At 33.4% G+C, this 15787-nt stretch overlaps 5 protein-coding genes, 1 long non-coding RNA gene and 1 other non-coding gene across 7 annotated transcripts; 3 read left to right on the top strand and 4 right to left on the bottom strand.

Moving 5' to 3' along the window:
• Positions 206–296, top strand: TRNAY-GUA. The gene is given in 2 exon segments: positions 206–242; positions 261–296. It is a non-coding gene; the product is annotated as a tRNA-Tyr (tRNA).
• Positions 405–1343, bottom strand: LOC109342692 (cysteine-rich repeat secretory protein 38-like). The gene is given in 2 exon segments (XM_019580649.1): positions 405–564; positions 566–1343. Coding segments are annotated over 2 exon segments (765 nt in total). The 5' UTR covers positions 1253–1343; the 3' UTR covers positions 405–486.
• On the bottom strand, positions 2096–4014 carry LOC109342238. The gene is made up of 3 exons (XM_019580262.1): positions 3256–4014; positions 2581–3120; positions 2096–2403 (listed from the first exon to the last, which is right to left on the bottom strand). Exons 1-3 carry the CDS (start codon positions 4012–4014, stop codon positions 2296–2298), a joined length of 1407 nt encoding a protein of 468 aa, XP_019435807.1. The 3' UTR covers positions 2096–2295.
• Positions 7429–8654, top strand: LOC109342690 (polyubiquitin). The gene has a single exon (XM_019580646.1). It carries the CDS (start codon positions 7645–7647, stop codon positions 8425–8427), a length of 783 nt encoding a protein of 260 aa, XP_019436191.1. The 5' UTR covers positions 7429–7644; the 3' UTR covers positions 8428–8654.
• Positions 8856–10665, bottom strand: LOC109342688 (APO protein 4, mitochondrial-like). The gene is made up of 3 exons (XM_019580644.1): positions 10642–10665; positions 10351–10577; positions 8856–10258 (listed from the first exon to the last, which is right to left on the bottom strand). Exons 2-3 carry the CDS (start codon positions 10566–10568, stop codon positions 9511–9513), a joined length of 966 nt encoding a protein of 321 aa, XP_019436189.1. The 5' UTR covers positions 10569–10577; positions 10642–10665; the 3' UTR covers positions 8856–9510.
• Positions 11323–11997, top strand: LOC109342500. Its single transcript, XR_002107059.1, has 3 exons — positions 11323–11447; positions 11518–11602; positions 11685–11997. It is a non-coding gene; the product is annotated as an uncharacterized LOC109342500 (long non-coding RNA).
• Positions 12250–15638, bottom strand: LOC109342681 (syntaxin-132-like). The gene is made up of 13 exons (XM_019580632.1): positions 15486–15638; positions 14971–15087; positions 14659–14715; positions 14533–14581; positions 14062–14150; positions 13890–13963; positions 13752–13794; positions 13605–13665; positions 13420–13445; positions 13253–13330; positions 12873–12953; positions 12703–12768; positions 12250–12602 (listed from the first exon to the last, which is right to left on the bottom strand). Exons 1-13 carry the CDS (start codon positions 15501–15503, stop codon positions 12429–12431), a joined length of 933 nt encoding a protein of 310 aa, XP_019436177.1. The 5' UTR covers positions 15504–15638; the 3' UTR covers positions 12250–12428.

The raw sequence follows: 15787 nt of genomic DNA, 5'->3' as shown, positions 1-15787 counted from the left end.
CAATTGATTATTTGTTTTTATTACTTCTAAATTAAAAGGAAGGAAACAAATGTTGTAACCTGTTAGTTTTATTATTAATTTTTTCTTTATATTATCTTAGTTGAAACATTTTAGAAAATCATCACTTAAGGATATATGAATAAGTGTATATTTGAACAACAGTGAGAGAAAGCATAGTTAATAAACAAGACTATGGAATATAAAACCGACCTTAGCTCAGTTGGTAGAGCGGAGGACTGTAGTGGGTTTACCCTCAGGATATCCTTAGGTCGCTGGTTCGAATCCGGCAGGTCGGATTCTTCTTTTTTATTTTTAATCACCAAAAACATACAATGCATCAATTTAATATTCAACAATGTTGACTAGAACATGTACACATGTAAAGTACAAAGTTAATTGCTATATCAACTTTAAAGTAATTAGTCTAGCTCTTCCTCCTTCATACATCACATAATTTATTTATTCAGGCATAAGTTTTATTACATATTAATGGGAATATGGCATAACATTGGTGTATTTATTCTTTGACAAATGGATATATTTCATATCTGAAGTTGCAGCTTCCACCCACAACTCTTCCTCCTTCTTTTCCATCACAACAATTTGGAAGTTCACTAATTGCATCATCAAGACACTTTTTGCAATCAATGCTAGAAAGTTCCCTTGTGCACTGAGTCAACCCATAAAGTTTCTTTGATTCATCAAGCTTCACCTCTCCGGTTGCATATAATTTAGTGTTCACAGAAGCTTTTTGAGCAAGTTGGCTCAATAACTCTTTAGTGTTGTAGTTAAAGGTGGCAGGGTCACTAACATTATTCAAGTTCCACATATAGAACTTGTTTGTGTTGTCAATCTTTCCAAAGAAATCACTGTCCAAGTACTTGAACATGCAATAGTCATACCATATGATAGCACCTTTGTTGTATTCACAACGGTTTTGGATTTCTTTCGATGCCTCAGAAACACAAGTTTTACATTCTGAGGTTGAAACATCACCACGGCATAGGGCAAGACCATATGCAGGTTGGTTTTGATATTGGCCAACTGAGCCAATACCAAAACCTGTTGAAGGGGTCTTGTAGATAAGTGAGTTGATAAGGGTTTTTAAGTTTGTTTCATATGGGCTTTTAGCTGTGAAGTTTTCAGAGTTTGAACAAAAATGGAAGAGAGGGTCAGCTCCAAAAGAGGATTGGAGAATGAGAGATAAGGTCACTGAGAAGAGTATAGTGCTAATGAGCTTTGAGGAAGACATTTTAGTGTGAAGGTGATTACAAATATTTGTGCTTGTATGTTATGGGATTTTGGAGAAGATATTTATAGAGCAAATCCTTTAGATTTGTGTTGGAGGAAAAAGTAATATAGGTTGACTTTTTGTATTGCCATTTTAACTAGCAAGTTAGGCTCACTATGTCAAAGTTGGGTACTTGAGGCTTCACATTTTGAACATTGAATATTCAAAGATGGATTCATTCCTTTAAATCTTCACCACACCCTTTCTTCTCAGTGGCCATTTCAAATATGCTTACTTGGTCCCATCATTTATCTTACATATTTTGTATCACAGATTCTATATAAAAGAAGTTTTTGTAATAATAATAATAAAGATTTATGAACCACATAAAACCTAATATTGTATACCAAAACCAATACTACAAACCTTATAACTTTGAACAAATACATTTTTACTAGGTTGACATAGATGTAAACATCTTAAATATATTTATAGAGGCCGACACTGAGATAGACTTTTTCATAACACCAGTCCATCACCTCCAAATTGTTTTTCCTTTTCCTGGTTTTTATATACATGTGCTATAGTTTTTTTAATCAACCACATTTTTATTATAGGGAGGGAGTATAATGGTAAATCTATTAGTTTGCAATATATCACAACAGGCATGTAAACGGTGAAATCAGCATATGAGGGGCTACAAGAAGCTAGGTTCCAGCAGTGGATAAAAGATTCTTCAACAAAATTTGATTAGTTGACATAATCCTTATATTGTCTAGACTAGACACCGAATGATTTATAAGAAAAAAAGTAGGAAAAATATATATAAGACATGATGTTTAACAGAAGAACTCTCATAAAAAATGAAATTGTTGGAGAGATATGTTTAATGGTCTACAATACACATCTTCACCATTCATCATGCAATGCTAAAAGTAATGATAAAGATATGTCATCAATCAATCCTTAATCAGGGCTATACCATACACACTAGCAATGATATATTCATTTGAATGGTGCCTTCTGACAAGGTATATCAAAAGAGATTTAATACACCTATTATGTTAAGGCATGAAAATCAGTTCTCCATCTTTGCATTCTCTAATTGCAACTTCCAACACTGCCTTCTTGGAGGGTAATATATCACAACACTGCCTTCTTGGACTCCGTATCTGAATACAAAAAATAAACAATTTATAGTACAATATAAATAAGTACCATCATCATATCATGTAACAAAACAAAAAATGTACTATATATGTACCACTAATGTAAAAGCATCTTACTAAGTAGGTGTAATGAAAAACCAATGTTTAATATATATATATATATATATATACATAGATTACCTGATTGATGTCAAGGTCTAGTTTCTTTGAAAACACTTTGATGAGTTGAAGCTTGTTTAGTGGTGCAATGTGGAATGAGCAGTTTTGAAAGGATTTCCTATAATAAGTGGTTATGATGGTGCCATCTTTACCAGAAGAAACAGTGTCCATATAGAAAATAATGGGCCTTTGACATGTGTCATTCTGAAGTGCTACTGTGTTGAAATTATATGCATTTTCCATAATATTTCCTTCTGTTCTCCAGGGCTGGAATGTATGTGGAGTACGGAGAATATCTGGCAAAGGCATATTGGATGGGAAAAGTTGAACAGCATAACCCCATGACACTGAAATGGTCCATGAAAAGTTGTTGTGATAGCAAACTGTTTGTTGAAGGATCCTTTGAGAATCAACATTTACAGCTTTAAATAAATGTTGTAAAGCTTTTATATTTGTCATGTTTGGGAATATGGGATATGTCTGATTCACGTGATGTAGCGACAACAAGGGACTTATTGGATGTGTAGCCAATAGGCCAAAGATATTACCCAGCATATCAACCTAATAATCCAATTTCATAATCACAATATTAATCAACAACAAGGGGAAAAGGTGGTAAAAAAGTATATTCCTTATAACTTTTAGCATTACATCTAATGATCCTACATTGATTATAATGAATATTATTGTTATTACCTGATGAAAACCGGGTTCTTGTGTTAATTCCACACCAAGCTCAGTTATGCAAGAATAAGTCCTAGCATCACTACCATAGAGATTATGATACCTTTGTAAGCATGAATCAACAACCTTGGCTAACGCTTGTGCTAGAGAAGAACTGATAACAATGCCACCTCCACCAAAAGCCATCTTAAAGCTAAAAGCATTGGCTGCCAAATAACTCTCAGAAGGTGCACCAAGATAATACCAAAGTCTATGATCATATTTTGACAATGTTTTAACCAAATTGTCAGGGAAGAAAACAGTGTCATCATCACCAAAAACATACCATCTAACGTTAGAATAATTCATGTGTACTATGTCTTTGACCATACGTGTCATACGATTTGCTGATAATTGACCAGTGGGTCCCCAAGTGTAACGAAATTGAGAAGTGTTTGAAGAGAGACATAGAGGAGGAAGTGAAGTATCATTGTCTTGTTGATGTGGGAGAGATCCAAGGAATACACATCCTCTCATTTGATTTGGTTTCCAATAGAGCTTAACATGTTGTTTTCTCTTAGGCCATAAAGTTCTACCTGAACCAAGTCCAAACACTAGATGTTCAATACTTGTTGGTGCACTCACATCTTGTACTGAATATTTTGTATCTAGTAACTTTGTTGTTGACAAGAATAACATTATTATAAAGATACAAATGCCACAAATTGAAGAAAATATCAAAATGGATTTTATCAGAAAGGTGGGAATGTAACAAGAGGGTGAGGACTTCATGTTCATCATCATCAACAAGGACAGAATTATTATTGTGACAATATTAAACATCACCTCTTTTCTCTTCTTTATTAGTATTTAAATCACAATATATTGTATAATAAAAAACACAATCATTCTCATTCATTACAAAATATAAAATTATTATATATTTAATTCATTTTTACCTTTTTAGCTAATAAAAAACAAATTATGTAAAATTATACAAATTTTAGAATAAAAGAACAATTATGTCTCAAATCTAATTTGGTTAAGACAATATGTTTCTATTGAGTGATAAATGTAAATTATTGTGTGTGCCTTTCAAAATCAAGCTGGTAGAAGTTTTAAAAATTTAAAGAAATTTGTTGTAAAAATTAATTTAATCTATAGAATTATATTAATTATTTAATTAATGTGCAATTACTTTTAGTAAAATATAAAAGTAATTCAAAATATTTATTCACGAGTCAATTCTAAATTGGACCATTTCCGATTTATGCCTACTGCATCCAGATTCTCGAGTGATATTTGTATTTATGGGAATCATATGCATAAAAATTGCAGCTAGTAATGCTAAGTATCATTCGTGAGAATTAAGAATTCTTTGAAAATAGATGAAACTAGATATAAAAGGAATTTGTTTTTATAGAAGATAAAAAATGATGAGATTTATTTAATAAGGTCCCAAAATTTAATATGGTTCCAAAAAAATAAAAGGGCAATAATACACAGGTGTTATTTTTCTGGTATTGGAAAACTGATTACAAGACTTTATAGCAAGAGGTGAGTTATTTTTTATGTAGACTCTTGAATTTGCAAGTCCTTAACTTATTAGATATTTTTTAACCGGTACTAATCCCCTTCAAAACACTCTTTTTTTTGGATGTTTCACTATATATAAATGGTTGATTTTTTGCCACAAATCAAACATATTTTATTTAAGATCTCATTTGCTTCAAAATGTCACATGGCTTATGTAAAAATCAAGAATTCTTGAGAATATATGAGAGAAATCATAACTAGGATTCTTTTAAAAAATAATAAACATATTGAGATTTAATCTGGTGTAACGATTTGGAGATTTGATTATATATATGAATAATAATAAATGGATAAATTTTAAAAATTGTACCAAATAGGAAAAGATTTAATGGGGAAATCTTAACATTGTAAGAAGGAATATTAAATTGAAACACTTTAATGATAAGCAGATTAAAATTTGGTAATAATATCCCTTAATTATTATTTTTTTAAATACAGCATAAAAATGATTAAAGTCTTTGCAAGCTTATCAATAATAAGAATGATTTACCAAATTTCTTTTGAAGCTATTTTTGTGGATTTAATTTAATATACTCTTGGTGTGAAACATTTCATACGTTCACATCTAATATATTTACATGGAGTTGAATGAGCTAAAGCATGTAGTAATTTTGTGTTGAACATCTGTAGTTGGCAACAAGTGCATTGATTCCATAATTTCCACTATGAATTTTTTTATGCTAAGGCCTTTCAATAATTGCACTCAGTCATTCATGTCTCTTTTCAGTAAATTAAATTAAATTAAATTATACTTTGATAACCAATCTGATTGTGCTTTAGTGGTTTTCTATCGTGTCAATTATTGAACGGTTATAATTCATAGCAAGACTCTTCCAATGTCACCTAAAGTAGTAAACCCAGTTCAATAATCCATCCTTGTTTGTCCATCAAATTTGTGTTTCATTAGAATCCACAAGTGATATTGGTGGCAAGAAATGGGCTTATGTTCCTCATGTTTGAACCATACATGTGGACTAATTTATGAACCTCCAACAAATTGTGGACAAGGACATCTTTTTCCTTATGTGCCTTTCAAAAACAATAAACAAAAAAATGGTATGAAAACTACACAACCAATACCAAATAAGTCAAATCAACTTTCATTTCAAATTTTAAAGGTTCTAATAATTCTACACCATACAATAAACAAACCATTTTTCTTCTTTAGGAACCTCCTCAATTGGTTTGTTAACCACTCAACAACTACACAAATTATGGCTCATAATAACCCTCCAACCATCTTATGTACCTTAAAGCTTAATCATCTATTGTCTTTTATTTACATTCACAAGTCATTATGTGATCAACGTGTCATCCATGTCCTTGTCCATACAAAATGTATGTCACTCTTGTTATAAAACCTTAATATTATTAGTTATTACCACATAATAGAGTTATAGAGAGATAATTCTCAATATGTGCAAAGGTGCAGAAGAGAAAAAACATGGTGGTTCATGCAGGAGCTTCCAAACTAAAGAGGGTGCTTCTTTACCTGATGCAAATAGAGGTTTTAGATGTTGTGAGCTGTGTGGATTAGATGCTTCATTGTATTGCCAAGCTGATGATGCATACTTATGTAGAAAATGCGATAAAAGGGTTCATGAGGCTAATTTTTTGGCACTTAGGCACATTAGGTGCTTTCTTTGCAACACATGTCAGAACCTTACAAGAAGATATCTCATTGGAGCTTCATTGGAGGTGGTTTTTCCACCCAACAATGTTCCTGACAATAGCAACAATAGAAAGTGTTCAAGAATGCATAACATCACTTACCAGTTTCTTTAATTTCCATCCTTTTTTCTCTTTTAGATGTTTTTCTGTGTTGGGTTTGTTTTTCTCTTGGTTGATAGATAGAGACTAGAGAGTTTAGTGAACATCATATTCATGTCATGTATACCTCACTGGAATTCTTCCAAAATGGGGAAAATCTAAAACAATCTCAATATCATGATTTAACTTTTACATTTCTTTTAAGTTTTGGTGGAATTCAAATTTAATTTTTATGGTTGTTTTTACCTCAAACCAATGCCAAAGCAGGGAAAGAAATTTCTGGCACCTATGGTTTATACCGTCTTAAATTATGATAAAAAAACTGCTAAGGCTTAGAACATGCTACCTTATTATATAGACAAGTTACTGCATGGGAAGATGTCACAAATCACATATCTTGAGTCTTGGCCAAACCTTTTTATATAATTTTTCTATATACATATTCGATTTTGAATTTGAACAGATGAAAAATATGTCAGAATTTAAAGATGTATGAAAAGTTATGTTATTGAATAATAAAATATGTATGAAAAGTTATGTCAATAGTACAGGACATACAGTTATAGATGAATACTAGTCTGATTCACCCTTACCGTCATGCCACATGTCTCATTTTTTGGGTATACGGAGAACAAATTCCATATCAATTAGGACTTCATAATCATAGGGAGCAAATTGTTACATGAAAGAATTTGAAACTGAATTGTCCTAAAAAAATTTAGGGATTATTTAGTGAATGTTTTTTTTTCAGCTGCACTTTTTAGAGATTGTTTGATTACTGTTTTCCTAGAACCAATTTTTTTGAAGGATTAAATTGGAACTTTTCTTCTAAATACAAGACATGAAAGACTCATGTTTTTAACATGATTCTAACGATATCCTTTGGCCTTCATAATCTCATGAGGCTAACTAACAAATTTGAGAATCCTCTCATATAGTGAGTGTTACCAACAACACATTAGGCATACTCTTTTTTTAAATCAGAACTGTTCAAAGTATCTGTGTCTGTTTCCATTTTTCCTGTCTTAGAATATCAAGCTTCAAATTAGTTCCACTATGAGAATTGTTATTATCACAAGAACAAACCATTTTTTCATTGATGTAGGTGCCCAAGAAACAGTTGTTGAAATAAAAAGGAAAATAGAACAAATCCATGGTGTTCCAATGGATTCACAGATCCTAAGTGTTTCAGGGTGGGAACTAATAGATGGATTGGACATGGAAGATTACCCCATAGTCACTGAAGGTACAAAAGTTGACCTCACCATCAAACCAGTGGAACCAACACATCCTAATGATAATAATAACAATCATAATCATCCTAACAAAATGCAAATCACAATAAAATTTTCAGCTAGACAAATTAACGTAGAGGTGGACCAGACCGATACTATTCGCAGCTTGAAGGAAAAGATTCACATCATTGATAGCACCCCCATCAAAAGAATGACACTTTACTTCTCAGGAAGAGAATTGGATGAAGACTTTAGGAACTTGAATGAGTGTGGCATACATGAATTTTCTGAAATTGTAGTGTTCCTGAAGGCTGTGAACCGGTCAAGAGACGAACCTCCAGCGAGAAAGTTGAGCATAGTTGTACAAACTTCATCTAGTTTGCTTAATGCAGCTACTATTCCATTGGAGATGAGAGATATAAACACTGTGAATGACTTAAAGCAGTTGCTGTTGAGCAGAAAAACTCTGCCACTTGATGACTACTTGTTCATACACAGGCAGAGGATCATGCGTGATAGCTGCAGCCTCAGGTGGCATGGTGTTGAAAATGGAGACTGTCTCTATGTGTTTAAAGGAACTGTTAGTCGTGCTGGATATGTCTGACCCTCAATTTTCTTTCAGATTTTAAGTTTAATTACTATGGATTCATTGTTCCTTTGATTTAAAGCCTTAAGATGAAGACATGCTACATGACAGGGTAATCTTCTATATTATTTTACATGCATGTTTATTAGTTCTGCTATGTATTAAGCTGATACCATCTACTTTTCGTATTAATTTAAGACCATTTTCTTTTCAAAAAATTAAAGCTAGAAATCAAATGATTAAGTGGTGTGTCATACTTTTATTTAAAAAAATCAGTAGCTTAATATGCATAAATCAAATGATAAACCTTTGCTAGTAATATAACAACCTAGGTGCCTTCTTCTTTTGCACCAAGCCAATAGTTTTTCCATGACTTCTAGTTATCTCCTTTTATTTCACCAAATCTGTTCTTCAATATTTAAAGGCAACTGAAACAATGTGGTAATATAAAAACTACCAATACCAACTCATCGTTTTGTCTTCGATTCGCTCACAATTTAAGCATTTGACATTCAAAACGAACATTCATACACAAATAAAAGACAGCAGCACACCTGCAATTTGCAAACTAAATACTTTATAAAAAATGAACTCTATGTCATGATAGAGCCCTTCCATTTGTGTGATGTCCCCGGAAAATGAAATTTCAGCTATAAACTGCCCTTTTTTTGTAGTGAATAAGTTATTGCAAACATTTACAGCAATTTAGTATCTCCTATGTTCATACTTCCAGTAATTATTGGACTTGTGATTTCTCAAGAAACAAAATGAATACAAAAGTAAAAATATCGACTGGAGAAGCAGAACATGAAATTATCTTCTTCTGACCTGAGGAGCATGTCCATGAAGTCCAGTCGCATATATACAGAGAGATTTTGATCTGCTCTGCAGAAAGTAAATATTTTGCAAGATTTGCAATATAAGCAACTGAGGAACAGGCATGTGGATCCATAATCAGATATTTCAGCTAACCTTAAAATTATGCCGCGGACAAAGGTAATGACATGTCAGATCTTCTCGCAAACTGTCATTGGTTGAGCACCTGATTCCCAATCAAACCATCAACTCAACTTACAGCTTTTCTTTCAAAACTTTGATCCTCTAATGCTCCTGCAAAATTTTAATATTGACTGGACTAGACAAACCTTGCACTTTCATCATACAATTATACTTGGCAGGCACAATGGCACCAGCTTTTGTGCAGAGATCTAATACAGCTGGAACACGGCCGTAAAAGCCTCTCATTTCGTTCACAAGTACAGGAGGATCTTGAGGCCTCCGCCTCCATACAATCTTTGGGGGAATTAAATCATCGACATTAGCTTTCATCCAAAAGTGAGCTCCTTTCCAAGTCTCATACTTAAACACTCCACAGAGCCTAGCTTTGTGACCAGAAGGCCCAACATGAACCTCAGAACAATATTTACAAACTTTTACTGGATAAACCAACAACAACTTGTGCACCCCAGACCTAAGAGCCTCCCAAGCGTTGAACGTTCTATTTGCTACAGAAGCAAGATCTTCGGGTGACAAAGACTGAGTTCCATGCACACTGTCATCAGAAGGCTCTAAGTTGGAACTACTTGAATAAAGGTTTTGGTGATGTGGATCAGCCCCTGCTTGGTAGCATAACTCAACAACAGCAGGGATGCGATCAAAGTCGAACCTTTGATCGTGCGTAATAACACGTTGGAACATGGTGTGCAGGTGATAAGCTTCAACAGGAACAAGTATATCATTCAAACCACCACTGACCCATTGATGAACCCGGTTCTTTGCACGACGCCTGTAACCCGGGCAGGTTTGAATTAAATGCCCCTGCTCACCAATACATATTTCTGGACAGAATCTGTAAATGAATAATAGAGGCAGAATCTGTAAATGAATAATACATATTACTTAACACAAGCATACTAGGTCAAACTTTAGAAATAGAATTACTTGCAAACGAAGAGGGGAATGGAGTGGAGGAGGGTAGAAACGGCATGGATGAGAGCATTCCTAGCGAGGAGAACTTGTTGAGCAACGGGAACCATGGAGCGAACAGGGTAAGCGTGTGCACGTTTCTCGATTCTGTCGAGAATCATAGGTCGGAGCTTCCTAAGGTCCACTTTGGTGCCGTAGAAACGGCGAAGGGAGAATGTTTTGGTGAAAGGCATGAATCAAATCTGCAATTGAATTATCAAACACTTGGAAATCATAAGAGGAAAAAGGAAAGAGAAATAGGGTTACCTCGACTGATTGAAACAACCGATATCAAGTTATGTGTATATATCTTTTTCTCTTATATGTTTATATGAAAACCATTTGAGCTATAATTTAATATTAGACTTAGTTGTGCCAAAAAATGTTAATGTTGATATTGGTTTATGGCACTTTGAAATGGACAACCCATATTAGATTGAAGTGATTTCATTTATTACAATATTAATACTAATGGTTCTTCATCTTGCTCACAATATTAACATTACAGTAAGAGCTGAGTACAATGCCATATTTTTCATTCATGGGGTGATGGGGTGGGTGATCACAAACCCTTACTCTTCTTAACCACCGATTTCATATTTCTATGATTCTTTAATATATTATAATTATGATATTAAGGGACACAAATTATATAACAAGTGATTTTGTAATTTAGAAAATAAAACAATTTGTTAAAAATATATTTTGATGAGCCTAATTAGTGAATTTATTAAATAAAGAATTTTGTAGCACCTAACATATTTGAACCCAACAACCCAACAAAGTATTGAAGTTCATCTACCAGTCTTGTTTCTCTCTTGTCTACTTTTCTGCCACCTTTAACACCCATTCTTCTCTACTCATTCTTCTCTACTCATTCTTCTCAACTCATTCTTCTCTACTCATTCTTCTACTTCTCTATTAATACCACTTCATTCATCATCATCTTCAAACATTACACCACCACCACGTATTCAATATTCAATATTCAACACTATAACTTCATATACCTCTTTCCATTGCAATGTCTGAGATAGGTAACTCTGTTAATCAAGTTCATGCACAATCTACAGGTACCCTTTTTCACTCCTAATCAAATATCACATTCAAGGACCTCACTTATGATTTTTTGTTCTTGTGTAGAACAATCCAGACAAACTTCAAGGGTTGAATTTAGTGAAGATGAGCAAACTCTTATTACTAGGATGTATAAACTGGTTGGGGAGAGGTGAGTATATAAATGCTATGATTGCTATGCTATCATCATTTCTAATTATCATTTTAAACCATATATGTTGTTGTTTACTTAGGTGGTCTTTAATTGCTGGAAGAATTCCCGGAAGAACAGCAGAGGAAATAGAGAAGTATTGGACTTCAAGACACTCAAGTAGTGAATGAATGAATGAAGTGTCATAAAATCAAACATTTTTAGCTTCTTCATTATGTGTTCTGCCACCAACTTTGTGGGACATAAAATGAAAGTTTGGCCTTATTATTTTATTATGGGTATTTGAATTTCACCATAAAATGGTGGTACAAACCTTAAAAGCTAGTGTAATTCTTCATACTGATTCTGTGTTCCCAATGCATGCCACATTTGACTGGTCACAAGGATTTTCTTCACGTTTTGCACAAGTACCACTCACTCCTCTAAATTAACATGCAAGCATCTCATGTATAATTAAGTGTATCATCACAGGATTTGGTCACCGAACATGGATAAATAAATTCATGAAATTCAATTCACAAATATAATCATTGTCAAACTTCATGTTTAGAGTTTGGTGTCAATATCACAAGAAACGTAGTTCATGGTAAAATGGAATCATTCATCACTAGTCTCACATCCATATAACACTAAGATGGTTATGACAACCTTAGACAGAGAGAACTCTATTTCTAAGAGAAACTGTAATACAAGATTACCAAGTAGCAAAAACAGAATGTAACAAGAAAATAAGAGAGACCTTGATAAACTTTAGAAAGACTACAAAAGAATCTGAATATATATATATATATATATATATATGGACAAGGGGCGAAGGGTGAGAGACTTAAGCACCATTGCTACTCTTCCAGGGTTTGAGAACACCAACAACTATGACCGCTACTATTATCAACAGTATAATGATGGCAATGCACATCCATTTCCGAGAATTCTTCTGAAGTTTCTTAGCACTTTGTAGCGCAGATGTCCCTCTCTGGACATGATCAACTGCGTTGTTCACCTGAACAACTCTCTCTCTCATTAACGTGAACTGAAGAACTAAATGTTTCCAGCATTCTATATAAATACAGAAAATAAAGGGGGTGAGAGCGCCGACAAACCTGACTTTCGATGTTGTCTAAAATTTCCCCTTGAGCATCAACTAAGACTGCCATGTCAAGGTAAATCTGAGAGATTAACAAAATACAATTAGATAACATGTATTCATTATTCTTAACACCATTGTCAAGTAAGTTAAATATTTAAAACTATGATCTTCTTGCAAGTAAACCTGATGTAAATCAAGAAGCTTTTTCTCAATTTCTTTCACAGCGTCATGTCTCTCCTGAATTTCTTCAACTGTGCTTACAACCTGCAACAGTAGATTTTCTGAATCAAACTTTTACAAGAAGAAATTATAATTCTTCACAAGTAAACGACAAATTATAACTATGGACAAACTTTTAACCCTGAATACTAGCTTTCTCTGTCAAAGTCTCAAAGCAACCCCCAACCCTCAGCATTCATGTAAAAATCACTAGACTTGATACAGCTAGTATGTTTTTTAGAGTGAAAATGAAAAACACAAAACAAAACAGAAAAGATGGCATAGTGCCTTGTTAATTTCCCAAATAAAAAATAAGTTGAAATAAAGAATCATAAATCAAGTACCTGTCCTCGGCCTGCTTCTAGAATTGCCTGCTGGAAGATTTGTTCACTGTTTCCGGTCTCTATCAGGTGATCAATTGTCTAACACAATCATCAAAGAGCTAATTAGAACAAAATTCATATGCATTGGATATCTAATCTCAAGTAACAAACTGGTGAGTCAAGCTCACCTCATCATCTGGCCTAGTTCCCGTGACTGTTCAATAAAATCATACAATCACAAAGTGAAAAACATGAGAACACGATCAACATATAATTTACAATAAATAATTTTAATTTAAAAGAATATAGAAAATGAAAACTATAGTACTGCCTTAGAGCATCACAGTCTATCAAGTGGCTGAAATGTCCAAACCTGTAATAACTCTTCTCTCCACAACTTCACGATATTCATCTTGTATTCTTTGTCTAAGAGTCTAAAACATAACACATAGATGAGAAAATAGACTTTAAACTTGGAAACTCAGCTTTTGGTGTTAGTATTAATAAAAACTAAACATACCTGAAACTCTGTCATGAGATCCTTGAACTTTTTAGTCGAAGCACTGTGGTTTAAGGAAAAGTATATACTTCAGCTCTCTCGTTTTATGAAGTATTAAAGTATAGTAATAAAAGATATGTACTACCAACTGCAACTTACTTTGTCATGTTCATCCTTGCTCTATCAATACCTGTTCCCTTCTCACAACCAGGCTTTTGCCTGTTGTTTAGATTCTGCACAAAATAAGTCCTGATTAAATAATCAACACGTGTTTAAAATTTCATAACAAACTAACGTCTACTAGAATAATATTCAACCAGTATCTCATTACATCTTTGTTTATAGCTTCTATTCTTGTTTTGACACCATTTGCAATCTTTCCAACTTCATCAATATCTTTCTCCATCCTCTTCTTGATAGCTGAAGATGATGTTACAGGTATGTTAGTATTCTATAATCATTAAATTTTACATACCTATAATGTCAAAAGGGAAAAAGTAACAGATTAAAAAAATGTTAATTTAACTCGAGTTCAAATTTTGGAAACAGCCTCTCCACTTACGGGGGTAAGGCTACAGCTATCCTGTCTAGACCCCACTATGTGGGACTGTGGGAAGCCTCGTGTACTAGGCTACCCATAACTTGGTGTTGCCAGCAAGACAGCATCATGTGTCTGGCTAGAACTACTTGACACCAAAATTAATACATAGTATTGACATGAAGCTGTTATGAACTAGGACTCGTGACCCACTTTAATATGATGCTTTCAACTAAAAATAACAGACATAGCGTTGGAATATACCTTTCATCGCAGCCGCTTTTGTAACAGCTTTTGATTCCTCATTAGCTTCCTGAAAATGTCAGATTGCTAGCAGTTATAATCAGACCTTGCTGCCAAAAACTTATAAATGATGAAGAAACTGGATACCTTCAGCTTTTGAAGAAGCACAGAGAGCTTATCAATTTGTTTATCAGCCTCGTGGATCTAATAACAACATAAAGAATATTAATAAAAATAGGATATTGAGCTGAAATAGTGAACAAACAGCTAGAACAAACAAAAGATTATCGAAACACACAAACATATTGGTTCTATCACCCCTTTAGAATAACAACAATTTTGATTCTATTGTAAAGGGTAATTTAACAAATATCCCCAGGACACAACTACAAAAGCTTATTAAAAGGACAAATTCACACTTGTAATCATCAAAAAATTGAATATATGCACACTATATACCTGCTTATTAAAAGCTTCCATTCCCATATCAGAGTTGCTTCTCTGAACTTGCGATCCCATTTCAATATCACCTTGTCTAGAAGTTTGGCCATTATTAACCTCACCAACAAATGAGTCCTGCATGAAACAAAATCACAAACACAAATTAACAATAACTAAACAACACAAACACAAAAAATCACAATAAGAATAAATCCATACAACCAAAACAAGTGTTAATTGCTAGTGTCATCCATCTATGGGGGGAAATGACTAAGAAGCATAGCAGTGAACAGAAGCACTACAAATCTAAATGTGAACAGGTTAACATCTGATTTAAAGCAAAAATACAAGCTTTATCAAAATTTGCAGTGAAAACAGCAATTGAGGCGTGTACATAATTCCAAATTCGTATCCTATAATACAAGGCTCAAATTGGGTCCCTCATAGTATAGTATTGAGACTAAAAAAGAAAGACCCAGTTACCAAAATTGAATTTTGAAATGAAAATGAGGGAATTGAAGGTATGAACTTACTGTAAGAAGGTCGTTCATGTTGAAATATCAAAAATGAGAGAGAAAGAGAGGGATGTTTGGAAAGGGAAGAAGAGTAGAAAAAGTGAAACGGTTATTATAATTGTCTTTGCCGTTGACTACTGAAACGACAGCGAAGCAAACCTACGAAGTATAACAATGTCTCTTCTTTTTGACTTTTTGTTCATTCTCTCCTTTTCCAAATAAATACTATTTCGTTACACTTTCTTAAAACACAAACAAATACTATTTCGAGTTCACAAACATTCTCAATTATTCTTTCAATTTTATTTTTTACATAAATT

Source organism: Lupinus angustifolius, chromosome LG03 (genome assembly GCF_001865875.1).
Source record: "Lupinus angustifolius cultivar Tanjil chromosome LG03, LupAngTanjil_v1.0, whole genome shotgun sequence".
NCBI lineage: Eukaryota > Viridiplantae > Streptophyta > Magnoliopsida > Fabales > Fabaceae > Lupinus > Lupinus angustifolius.
This window is presented reverse-complemented; position numbering and strand designations above follow the sequence as displayed.